The 13,116-nt window shown below is 55.0% G+C and overlaps 1 protein-coding gene across 2 annotated transcripts in view; it reads right to left on the bottom strand.

Moving 5' to 3' along the window:
* The window catches only part of GRK5 (G protein-coupled receptor kinase 5), a gene marked incomplete at both ends in the record, with an annotated part of 178,020 nt that overhangs the window by 78,658 nt on the left and 86,246 nt on the right, over positions 1 to 13,116 (bottom strand). For both annotated transcript variants that reach the window (XM_084245747.1, XM_084245746.1), the window contains one exon: positions 11,865 to 11,960. In XM_084245747.1, the coding sequence (XP_084101873.1) occupies positions 11,865 to 11,960 (96 nt within the window). The remainder of the gene's footprint in view (positions 1 to 11,864; positions 11,961 to 13,116) is intronic.

The raw sequence follows: 13,116 nt of genomic DNA on the forward strand, positions 1-13,116 counted from the left end.
GGCAGGGCTGCCGTCTCTGCATGCCAAGCTGTCCGTGCCTCCTGGGGAAGGTTCAGGGTCCAAGGAGAATGCCCTGCCCTAATTCGGAGATGGCTACCAAGCATGGCGGCCACACCTGCTGGCCAGGGAAGCAGCTCCTCAGCGCTAGGGCTGGTGTGAGGGAGCCAGGAACCAGGAGCAGCTTCGAGATCCTTCAACTAAGGCACCTCCTGGCCGCAGTGTCAGCCACCAGCCAGCCCCGGGGCCACTGCTCGCTGCTGTCCTCAACCTCCAGCCTGCCTGACCCAGGCCTCTGTGGGGCCTCAGTGTCCCCACCTGCAAAGTGGGGCTCGTGAGCACTAAGGTCTCCCAACTCTGCCATTCCAGGAGGAATCCTGACTCATTAGTGGGAAAACTGGACTAGAAAGTGAGTGTCCAGGGCCTCCCCTGGTGGCACATGCGGTTGAGTGCCGCACTGCGAAGCTGTCCGCAGCCTCTGCAGCACCGGTTCAATCCGGCCGGCGAGGGTCCCACATGGCGCAGCAGACCTCTCCTGTCGCGCCTGCTGCTCCCCTCAGCAGTGTATGTCGTCAGTCTGCCTGTTCTGTTCCCTGCTCCGTCTCTGGTGAATCCTCTTACCCTCCCGCGGATCTGTACTGTACCCCGGTTCTTGTATAAATAGATCAATCAATCAATCAATCAATCTTTAAAAAAAAAGAAAGTGGGTATCCAGCTCCCAGCACTGGCACCCCATCTGGCCAGCGCCCAGCCAGATGGACACAAGGACTGAAAGAGACACCAGCATGGATGTGTGGGTGGCTGCTAGAAAGGGGAGAGCTGACTCCCTGTGTGAGTCAAGGCCACTGAGATCAGAGTTGCTCTGGGGGACTCTCCATGTCCCTGAAAAGGCTTCACAAACCCAAGGGTCCCCTCAGCAGAAGCAGCAGAAGCAGCTCACCCACCTGCTACCCACACCTTACGCCTCCAAGGATCCTCATGGTTACTAGCAGGAGCCCCAGGAAGCTCCTGCTCTCTGAGCCTCAGGCAGATCATCCATGAAATGGGGGTGAGGGTTTTCTAAATGACCCCCCAGTACAATAATAACATCTGTAGAGTTCCCTGGGCACCGACACTCACGTTCCGACTCCCCGTCAGCTCAGGTCTGCAAACCCCACCTGAAACAGGCCTCAGGTGACCTCTCGGCCAGGGCCAGGCACAGCCAGGCAAAGACTGCCAGTGTGACACCTGTGCCCATCTGCTGCCTTCCATGGGGCCCTGCAGGGAGAGGAGGGAGAGAAGACAGGCCGCAGGGGGGCGAGGAGCCAGGAAAAGCAAGAGAAGAGGGGGGAGAGACAGGTGAATTGCAGGAAAGCTGCAGGTCTGGGGACCTCACAGTGATGCCAAAGGCATCCGGTGACCCGGCATCACAGAGCAGCCTGCTCCCTGGTTGGGGCTGTGGGAGAGAAGCTGCAGCCACTCCTGCTGCCTGTCAGGTGTGACCTGAGCCGGGGGATGTGGAGGCTATTCATGGGACCTTCCAGATCTTGGGCTGGATACTTAAGAAAGGCTGTCCCATTTCCCCCCTCCCGGTAGGGAAAGAATAAACACCCCGAGCAGTGAAGGAGCTCATGTTGCCCTGGAGGCCCAGCCCACCTGTCCATGGCCTCTCTGCTCTCTCCTCACCATGAGGAGGGCTGCGGGGCTCTGGAAGAAGCACCTTCAATGGCTCCCTATTGCCTGCAGGACAAAGGCCTGGCCTTGCACACAGGCGGCATGGATGGTGTCTCCGGCCTGACCCACTTTCTCTTGGACCTTCCCGCTCATGACTTCTCCGCACGGAATCCACCAAGGCGGCGCAGACATCACCTCCCAAATGTGTCCCACACTGTTCACCTCCAGGGCAAAGCATGGCCAACACCATGGAAATCCACAGCCAGCACAGCCGGACTTGGGCCCAGGTTTGCATACAGGCTCAGCTTCTTCCAGGGTCCTTAACGTGGAATAATTTACCCATCTCTCTGAATCTCTGCATCTTCTTCCATAAACAGGGATGGGGAAATGAGTTCTGATTCAGAGGGTTTTATCATAATTTAACGAGCATGAATCTGCAAAGCCAGCAGCCCCATGCCAGCCACGTACGCACCCAGAAAAGGCTTACTGATTGGGTAACGCGAAACCTGCTGGTGACCCCAAAAGTCTTCCTTTTTTACCCCATGGTCAACTGGAAGCTTCCCATCCCACTTAGAGGTCTCTGCCCCCTTCCCCACCCTACCTCTGGACGTGGTACTGAGGACAGACACAGCTGCCCATGTCCACATGGCTGTTCAAACGTGTCAAGCATGTGGCTTCCACCTGTCAGCTCCCTAAGGGACAGTATTCCCCGGGGACCCTCTGCCAGGTCCTGGCTCAGAGTGAAAGCTGAACAGGGGTATTCACAGGTGGGCCTGCCCATCATCCCATGTGTCTGAGTTGGCTAAGGCCTCTCTTGCATGAAGGCAGAGGGATGGTAGAGGATCTTTGGGGTGGGGTGGGGTGGGGTGGGGTGGGGGAATGCCACCCAGAACTCTAACTTTGCTGAGGTTAGTAAATAGAGACCTCAGGCCGAGAGTAGGCTACAAGGGAAAGGGCTACACATCCGGGTTACATAAAGGCAGCAAATGTGGCCCAGACACGGTGCCAAGAGCTGCTCATGAAAGCAGCTCCCACCACCTGGCAGCTCCCGGGATGCCTGGCACAGGGTGAGGGCCTAACAGATGAATGAGCGAGTAAGTGGACAGATCAGCTTTACACCAGCAGGCCTTGGCAACCAACACCGGGGAACCAAGAAGCAAGGTTCTGAATTGAAAGGGACTGTTGACAACTGTGATGGGGCCTTGTCAGTAAAGTGCTCGCGGTGTGCAGGGCCCATGCAGAGCCTGCCCAAGCCTCTCCCCATCTACACCTGACAACACTCCTGGGCCCATCTCACAGCTAAGGAGCCTGTGGACGAGGGAAGCTCAGTCACTTGCCCAAAGTCAGAGTCAGGAAGGAACAGAGCCCAGAGCCCGGTCCCTCAGACACTGGGGCCCCGCTCTGCACGGCTGTTCCCAGTGGACGTGACAAAGCAGGGTGAGGCCTCAACAGCTTCATCCCGCTGACCCATGAGAGGCATCTGCACAGCCCACGGTTCCGGGCATCCCTGCGGGTGCTGACACTGAGCCTGATGACAGAGTCTTCTGGCAAAGTAATTTTGGGTGCCCACCCACGCCTGGCCAGGAAGGCTCTGACAGCCAGAGGGGCCTGCAGGACAGCTGTGCTGGCAAGAGATGTCACCCCTCCAGTTCTCCCGGGCCTCCCCTTGAGGTTGGTGGGGGCCTAAAGGGGGAGCAAGAAGTGGGGTGACTGCTCTTGAGGGCAGGGGTACGACTGGACCTCTAGCTCCTGAACCATTCTTTTACAAAAGCAGCTACTTCTGAACCACCGGCAGCTCTCGGTCCACACCGCCAAAGCCCTTTAAAAGTACTCAGAGAGAAAAACAAGACCCATCTGCAATCATTCCAGGATTTGGGAAGATTAAGGGGTTTTATTTCCCATCTCCAGGGGAGAACAAAAAATATCTGAGCAAGGAAAGAAAAATCCTGACTCTGAAAGGCCCGGGTGCAGAGTAGACGCTTGTGACAGGCACTGGGCAAACTGTCTCTGCGAAGCTTGATCCTCACAGACACTGCAGCCTGGCGGAGAACAGGAGTGGGCAGAGGCAAGACCAGATCAGCAGGGAAGGCTTCCTGCAAGGTGGAGGCCAAGTGGTTGATCCCAGGCAGAGTTATGGAAGTGTGCCTGGCAAAGGCCTGGACAGGAAGATGTGAGGAACCACTGAGTAGGACAGGCAGGAGGGGAGAAGCTGGACTGGGAAGCCAGGGTGGGTAAGACAGGGCCTGGTCAGCTTTGACAAGACCTTTGGACTCCATCCTGTCTGCAGGGCAAAGCTACCGAAGCAGACGGGGGATGAGACCAGATGTATTCTCCAGAGAGACTCCTCTGGCTGCTGGTTGGAGCAGCTGGGTTGGAAACAGGGAAGCCTGAGGGAGTTGGGAGAGGACACAGCAGTCCAGCAGGAGAGGGTGGTGGCCAGGAAGGGGGTGGGATAGGCCAGGGGGCCACCCAAGACATACAGCGGCGACAGGGTTGCCTGGACTTGAAGAGGACTGACGACATGCCCTGGGCAAAGTGGGGTGGCTGGTAGGGGAAGGAGGGGCTCCCTGTCTCTGAGCAGCCGGAGCGAGGCAGGTGGTTTCCGCCAAGATCAGAAGCAGGGGCAGCTGCAGAAGGAAGCACCACAGTCCACCAGAAAGACACGCACGTGACTTCAGTCATTGTCTAACCAAAGGGTCGAGCAACCACAGAGAAAGGTCAGCACCAGTGTGCAGAGCTCGTCACCACGCGCTGCCCGGGGGAATGCCTCGGCCGCTGGATCAGCTGCCGAAGTCAGGGCCCCTGGCTTCCCCTTCTGCCTGAAGGGCAGTCAGGCAAAGTCGCCTTCCTGAAGCCAGAGTCAAGGTGCTGGCCCGAGAGCCTGGAGCCTCTGGCCCCCACCCAGGGGGGATTCAGATATTTCGTTTCACGTGAAACCTGACTTCTGGAAAGCAGACGACCAGGGTGCAATCCCCTGCAAAAGCAGAACCCGCAGTGAAAGGCCACACATTGAAATGCTAACATGCAACACTGTCTTCTCGGCCATTTTCATTTCCCTCTGAAAATTATGTTTTGGAAGTTTCGTCTGTGAAGCTATAGTCATTTTACAAGAAGAACAAAAAGATCATTTTTTAAACAATGTTTGGAGATGAAACAAAAAACAGAAAGCAGGGCTCCAAACACTTGGACTTGCTGTTTCCCTCCTAGCACTGCTAGGAAGACGCAGCCAGTGTCATCGGGAGCTCTTGAGGGCTACATTTCTTGTTGTTGTTCTTTAGTTTGTTTTTTGTAATTTAAAAAGTTTATATTGGCCCCAAATATCCTTCCACCCACATTTTTTTCTTTGCACTCTTTCGGGTGCTAGCTCCAGGATACTCAGAACAAGGGGTGTTCAATGCACTAGGGGAGAGGCCGAGGGAGAACCTGGCAGGGGGCAACCGACGTTTGGAGCCCAGGAAAGAACTTCTGTAAACAGAGTCTGGGCAAAGACCATTAAAAGTGTTGTCTTAGTGTCTCTTTATGGGGCAGAACGCTGTCGTGCTCGGGCTGCTGCGGGCCGGCAGGCCTCTTGTGCCAGGTTGAGGTCCCCATGGCTGCATAAACCAGCTTGTTTTTCCCCTGTTTTCGGAGATAGACCTTAAAACAGACAGAAAGCCCTTCTCATGCCTGGAGCTGCAGTACACCGGTCTGGCACGCGGGCCACAGCACTCACCAGATGGGCCGTCCCCAGCATATCTCCGGTTAATGGTGTCTGCAGATCCAAGCCCAGAGCAGAACATTCCAGAGGAAGCAGAGGAGCGGAGAGGCCATGGGACGTGCTGTTCGAATTTGGTTAAATGCATCTGGCCTTCAAAAAGACAGTGTAGGCACCCTAGCCTCCCAGCCTGGGGATGGAATGTCACTGTGGCCGAGGATGCTCCTCGGAACATGGACTACAGTGACCAACACAAGGGGCCAGTGCGTGCACGTGCCAGACAGGACACCTTCAATATCAGGTGGGTGCAGGGCTCATGGGCAAGGACTTTATTTTCAAAGTAGTTTAGAGAAAGAATCAGCCCACAGGGAGCAGGCCATGGGTAGGAGAAGTTGTGGGGGGGGGGGGTTACCAGAGGCTGGATGAGGACAACGGGCTGGATCCTGACTGTCCACAGCTGGACTCACTCCCCTGGGGAAGCCCTCAATGAGAAGAGCAAATAAATATCTGTCAAATGGGAGGAAAAAATATCACATTTATGGAGAATTTTAATAATGTGGGAAAGAATTTTTGAAATTGTATTAAGAAAAAAGGTAAACAAAGTCACAGGTATGTGCACGGGTGGGGAGGCAACTAGAATGAACAGCATGGATATGTTGACACTGGCTACTGCTGATGGTAAAGCTATGGATGGCATTTCTGTATGTTTTTGAGCAAAATAATTTACCAGTTACTCTGACCTGAATGGAGCACACCCATAAAACAGAAGACTGAGAACGTGTCATGCGATGTGGTTTAGTGAGCAGCTCAACCTCCACAGCCTCCACAGCCCCTTGAGGAAGCAGCCAGCCTGAGCCTGCAGCGGGCACCTTCCCCAGGGACAGGAGGCAGGGGCCTGCCTGCAGAGCTGGTGGGATCCTCTCCGGCCCCTTGAACTTGAACTCCACAGACTAAGCAAGAGGGTCGGTACTGAGGATTGACTGTGTCCTCCCAAAAAGATGTGTTGGCTCTAAGCCTGGTACCTAGGAATGTGATCTTATTTGTTAGTAGAGTCTTCACAGGGCAATCAGGTGAAGATGAGGTCACTACAGTGGCCCTAGTCCGAGGCTCCTGGGGTCCTTATAAAAGGGGAAGAAAAGAAGCCCAGCAGGCACAAGCCCGCTCAGGACCATACCAGCCTCCCAGCGGAACAGCCTTTGAAAACCACCATTTCAGATGGCCTGGGACTCCATGTCCCTCCCAGGGCTGCATTCTAAGGGTCTCCAAACAAGAAAGCCATCACGAGGCCCGCCACGCACCTTGCACGCACTCAAGCTGGTGCTGAGAACCAACGACCCAGCCGTGGCCTGCAAGGGGGTGCTGATATCACAGGGGAGGAGACACTAACGCCCGGAAAACAGTGGGCAGATAAGCCAGGCCGCCCTTTCCCTCCTGAGAGCTACAGCTGCGAACAGGTCACCTGATGGTCTAAATCCGCCACATCTAAATTTATCTTGCCCTCCAAGGGCGAGCAGATGCTGTGCCTCATCAGAGCGCAGTAAGTGGCAGAACGACAGTCGTGACGCGCCCTTATCACCCCAAGGACAGGAATGACGTCCACAAAAGACTTGGTTTCCCTGACAATGAAATCAAGAGTTCACGTGCCAGCCTGGCAGACTTCAAGGGGCCAGGCCGTGTGGGCCTGGGGTGGGACCTGTCCCGGCAGCCCAATGCCTTCCCAGACCCTGGTGTGTGCTGGCAGCCAGGGGACCCACAGCCCGTGAGGCGGAGGAGGCAGCCAGGGAGGCTGTTTGCAGCCTGTCACCTGTAGGGGGAGGGTGCCCCAGGCCACAGGGGAAGAGGAAGAAAACACTCATCAAGCCCCAGGCAGGAGACCACTGTAGGCCAGACAGAGAGCAGAGCCTGAGTGGCCCAGGGGGAGACCCCAAGGACAGGGTGCAGACAGTCTGAGCTAATCCCAGGCCTTGGCTTTCACCCCCGTCCCCAACCCCAGCAGAAAGATACCACCTGCTGAAGGCTAAGGGCTGGTTCCTTCCTGCTAGGTCTCCACAGAACCAGCAGGAGCCCCTCAGTCACATCCTGCAGCACCTGCAAAGACGGCGAGGCTCTCACCTGCCACTCAGAGCCTGCACTCACCAGGGGACACAAAATTAACAAGGAAAGGTGAAAAGGCCTCACCGCCCCACTGCCGCACTGGAGAATCAAGCAAAGGACCAGACTTCATTCACTCCGCTTTCAATGATGCAAATAATATATTCATATCCCTTGACAGATAAAGCTAATGTTCCCCATGACCTCCACGCTTTCCCAGGGTAGCTTCTCTTAGGACTCTGGGGTGCCAACTTCCAAATCACCCATATGTTCTTGCAAGGACCCTCACCAGGGCAGGAGTCTCAGTTGACATTATAGGAGTCCCTGGGCCTGCCATGGAGCTGAGGGAAGGAATCTGGGTGGGTGTCCAGGAAGTGGAGGTTGGGGCTCAAGGACAGGTCCCTGGGGACTCAACCCACGTGATGTCATCGGCACACAAACAGCTGGCCCTATTCATCCTTAGCAGTCAATTCAGCTGACTTGGGAAACAGAAGTCCTCCAAAGGGCCTTCTGGCTCTGTCCTCAAACCCCCAAAACTATGATGATGACCACGATATCCATAGCATGTGCTGGGCACTCTGCCAGCCCAGCCCTCAAGGCTTCTACCAGGCTGCTGTTAGTGTCCCCATTTAATAAACAAACTGCAACCCAGAGAAATTAAGCAACTTGCCCAATATCACACAGCTGGGAGCAACAGAATCCCCATCTGACCTGAATGCCGACAACAAAGATGCTTCCACGAGCACGAGCTGCCTCTGTGGCCGAGAGCCACAGTGCCGGCACAGAGCAGGCTCAGTCGTAGGCGGACTTCTTGTTTAAAGCACGAGCAATGCTGAATCAAGTACTGGGCTAGTTCAAGGCGGGTGTCACACTTCTATAGTGTTTGGGTTTGTTTTTTTAATTTTAGATTCTACATTTTCTTCTAGGAATGCCCCGCAGCCTAGAACTTCTGCTCCTGGGAAGAGTTAAGGCTTTGGCAAGAGGCTCTCCCACAAGACAAATGAGATCTCCCCTAAAATCCACCCCATCCCATCGGCCGTGAGGGGACAGGGCATCGTGGCAGCTACTTTCTGTGAACAGCCTCCTCATAAATGTCAGTCCCACCAGGGGGTGGGAGGGGGCTTGATTTATTATATAGCTTTTGGACAGTTCCTACAGAAATATTGCCAAACAGTGGAATAATCAACTCTTTCACTCGAGCCCCCTTATACTTTTTTTTTCCCTAATGAAAGAATAAAGGATGCAATGAGCCTAAGCTAAATAAATAAAAATGCCACACTTTCCCCCAACAGAACTTTCTGCGTCACTGAGAAATATTTGCAGACCTCAACAATCTTTTATCTTCACAATGACGTTACAGCCTTCCAAGTTTTGGACTTTCTGAGAATGTCTTTGATTTGGGTCTGCTAATGATCTTATGTGAACAATTAGCTTATTAACTAATATCATTATTTGGTGTTTCATGGAGCAAACACTAGCGAAGCCCTTCCTCCTCTCACTGTCCTGTCTGGCCTCTATCAGGACTGTGTAAAATCAGTTATTCACGTCTGGGTCACACTGGAAGCAGGCACGTATGTCAAGGAATCTGTTTGAATCAATGCCAATCACAATTCTGGTTTCTAGTCGGGAAAGAAGAAAGGAAACATCTATTCAGCCACATTATCCATCTACCCACCCACCCACCCATTTATTTATCCACCCACCCATCTATCCATCCATCTACCCACCCACTCATCCGTCTACCCAACCATCTGTCCATCTGTCCATCCGCCCATTCATCCACTCAATGTACCAGCAATGGAAATTCCAAGAGGGACAGGAAGTTCTCCCTGTCCCCAGGGAGCTCATACAAAGAACTGCCCGGGGAGGCTGAAAGTGAAGCCACTTCCTCCAGGATGTTCCTGGGGTGTGGAGACCCCTGGTCCTGTTCTCCGGCTCAGCAACCTTTCCTTCATCACAGAAATTTCTTAATTTGCTATCACCTCTTTCTTTTGGTCATTCTCCCAGAAAAAGTCATGCTGAGCCTTGGGGGAAGGTTGGAGGCAAGAATCAGGTTTTTCTTCCCACTGAGTAGATATAACAACTGTTCAATAAGCACTTGTTGAGCAAACCAATGAATGTGCAAATATTTATAAGATCAAATAAAGAGAGAAAGGGACAGAACATCTATCCCTTTGGTGCCTAATAGTTTCTCTGCTTTGAGTAGTGGCTGCGGATCGATGTCCAAAATGTATATGAGTCAGCAGGAATCTGGAGAGCGGAAAACTAGCTCAGGACTAGGAATCTGGACAGTGCCAGGCAGGTCATGATGGAGTCTGTTTACTCAGGTCTGAAATGGGTGGTTGGAGAAGACACTCTCCAGTTCTTTAAGATGAGGATTCTGAGAAAAACCTAGCATCACTGTGAGATGACTCAAGATGAGGCCCCAGAGGGAACCAGCCCGGGCCAGCAGCCCAGTGAGGAGGTAGGGAATATGTCAGGTCTTGGACTGTGCTAAGTTTCCTCATCTCTCTACAAAAGACCTGGAAGGGGCTACTCCAGCAGATGCTTTCCACGGTGCCTCCTGAGTCTACACTTCTATGACTTCAAGTTTGAACCATGGGCTACAGACTACATTCGGGTATAGCAGGTATTTCACCCCATCATGTTTTCATTCACACCGTGCGTCCCTATTACAGACCAGGTGCCATTCTAGCAGTGAGTGGGCAAGACACAGTCACCACTGTCACGGGACATGAGTCCCCTGGGAGAGACTGAAAAGTCACACGTCAACAACTCACTAAGAGATGATCTTTGGTGGAGTCACAAGCGCAAAGCACTGATGAACTGCACTATGTGAAAGAGAGCCATGAGGGGGAGAGCTCCCTTCTAGAGGCTTCTCCATGCAGGAGATAGCAGAGCTGAGCCTTCAAGGGTCTTGGGAATAAGTGTGGGCAGGAGCACTGCAGGCGGCGGGAACAGCAGCTGCAGGCGTGCCAGGCTGGAGACAAGGACAGAAGGGCGACGGTGCAGCGTGCGAGCGGAGGAGGAGGGAAGCTGCCAGCTAAGGTGGGGGCCGGTCACGGAGGTACATCCATGGACAGCGTTTAGGGGGTCCAAAGACTAGCATAGAGAAAAATGACCTCTCTTTTCACCAGCCTCTAACTGAAAACAAGCGCTCGCTCCCATCATGAACGTGGGCAAGAAGAGCCCCCAGTCAGGTGAGCAGTGCCGGGCACTCGCCGACGACAGAGACCACAGTCCTTTCCTGGACCGCTGCCGCAGGCCTGCGAGTCGCACTTAGTCTGGACAACGCCCTTCCCTCTGCCCTCCGCCGACACCGCCCCACGCCGCCCTCAGCCCAGTGGGGCCGGTCACCTTAAGTGGAAGCCTGCCCGGGGCATCTTCCCAAAGAGCTTCAGAAAGTGAGCTCATGGGTCCACAAGAAAAATAAATGTGGCATTTGCCACTGTTTAGTTTGTGTATTGGTCTAGAAAAGAAATGGGATTTTTATTTAAGAGAGCCGTCCAGCAGGACCCCAGCAGAGGTTGGGCAAACACCAGGGCGACGGACTGTAAACAGGCGGGAAGCCGGTCCTGGGGCCCGTCGCCACGAGCTGCAGCCCCTCGGTTTATGGCGGCCTTCCTGTTTCCCCAGGCCGCCCTGCACACTGCACTCACACACAGAGTCTTTTCAATGCCCTCTAGGAGAACAGAAGAATTCATTTTCACACGCCAGCACGCACGTTTCTCACACCCTCCCAGGGGAGTGGGGCCTGCCAAGAGGCCCGTTCATGGACCTAGGGGGACAGGCGGGGATGGGCCCTTAGGGTGGGGTCTATGGACAGAAATGCTCGGAAGCGAATCTTAAGCTCCTGGGTCCTCCCAGTCAAAAGCGAAGAGAGTGGGGCCAGCTCAGCTGCAAAGTGAGAGGCATTCGGGGTGCTTCTGGGGCAGTGCTGGGGATCCTCACAGAGAGAGGGGCATCTGGGCGTCCAGGCTAGAAGGAGGGGCGGGGGACACCAAGTCCTCCAAAGCATGTGAGTCAGAGAGAAGTGGAGAGCGAGGCCACTGGGTCTTTGAATGTGGGGCCAGGCGAGGCAAGACAGCCAAGGTGAGGCACCCGGCTCGTGGGCCACGGCACTGGCGTGGCTGTCCACGGTGCCTGCTGTGCCCACTGTGCCAACACCTTCCCAGCTGAGCTCAGCTGCCCCTTTCCCAAGCCTTTGGCCAGAGAGAAAGGACTTTTCTTTGAGGAGGGTCTTTTTGTCCATTAGGACTTGGGGCCATGAGTATTCACGGCATCTTCATGTCAATGAACGAAGATGGGGGCCCACAGTTCCTCCCTGGAATCACTTCACCGCATTAATTGATTTGAATTTGACTCCCCCTACAGATGGCGGTGGTTATCAGGCCCTTTCCCCGCAACCCCTCGAGACAGGAAGGCTTACCGATGGTCCTTCGGAGGTCTTCACACTGGCTAATGTGTGGGAACTTCAGGATTTCCTTCCACTTCTTGCTTTTGCCTTTGCGCTTCCCTCCGCCCCCTGCAGAGATGGGGAAAAACATGTCGGGCTGATGCTGGTGCTGCCCCAGGCTCCAGAGCCGGGTCCCACCCCAGTGAGTCTGTCCACCAGCTCTCGGGGCTGTGAGACAGCCAGGGGGAGGGCGGGAGACTTGAGGTCAAGTCAGTGACGCACCCTAAACCCCACCAGACATACGTACTCCCTCCCGGCTGGCATCAAGCCTGTGTGTTCTCCCTGTGTGGTGGGCTGGGCTGGGCTGCCCCCTCCCAGCTGCAGCAGTGGGAGTCACCTCAGCCTACCCACACCAGGCCCTGTTCTTCCTGGACATCTCCCAGTGCTGCTCAGCCTGCTGCAAACCGGCTATCTGCACCCCTGCTAGACCATAAGCTCCAACCACAGGAGCCGGGCCTGCTGGACTTAGCAGTCCCTGCAGACCTGGAACCCTCCAGCGGTCCACGGCGAGTGAACTGCGGCCTCCTGGTCGCCTCACTTCATCTTCATTTCTGTGGCAAGTCCCCTTCCCCAAGCAGAGGCTCCTGCTCGCTCATCACAGGCCCCAGGGTCTCAGAGGACGTTTCTCAAGCTGGATGGCCCCCTGAAACGCCCCGCCCACCTCCCGTCCTCTGCAGTGTACACACGTGGTGAGCATGCACACACTAGGGACACACACACACAACGAACCCGACGTGCCACGAACACGCACCCAATGGACGCCCACACGAAACAGGCACGCACACGTGGTGAGTGTGCACCTGTGCTGAGCGCATCTGGGTAGTGAACGTGTGAACATGCAGAGGGGCGCATGGGCCCGGCACATGTCTGTTCCCCAGTGCACAGACATTGGGATGCTCTGGAAGGCTCTGCCCTAGGTGTCCCCAGGCTCACCAGCCTCAGGGCTTGGGCCTCAGGCACCTATGTGGCGTGGCCAGAATCCCCAAAGCAGACATGCTGTCGCCCACCCTCAGCCCCCGTAGTGGTCCTGAGACAGCACCTGTCGGTCGCTCACCAAAGGTCTCTTAGCCCAATAGGCTCCTCAGTGACTGGGGATTTGAGGACATTTTACTCTCCTTCATGTGCTCAATCCCCCCAAGGCCCTGCAAAGTCTGGGGCCCAGTAAAAGAGACGCGGGGTCTCGGAGGAGCCTTGGCACACCCCAGGTTGGTCCCTGCTCCATGAG

The sequence above is a fragment of the Talpa europaea genome (assembly GCF_964194135.1).
Source record: "Talpa europaea genome assembly, chromosome: 10".
Taxonomy (NCBI): domain Eukaryota; kingdom Metazoa; phylum Chordata; class Mammalia; order Eulipotyphla; family Talpidae; genus Talpa; species Talpa europaea.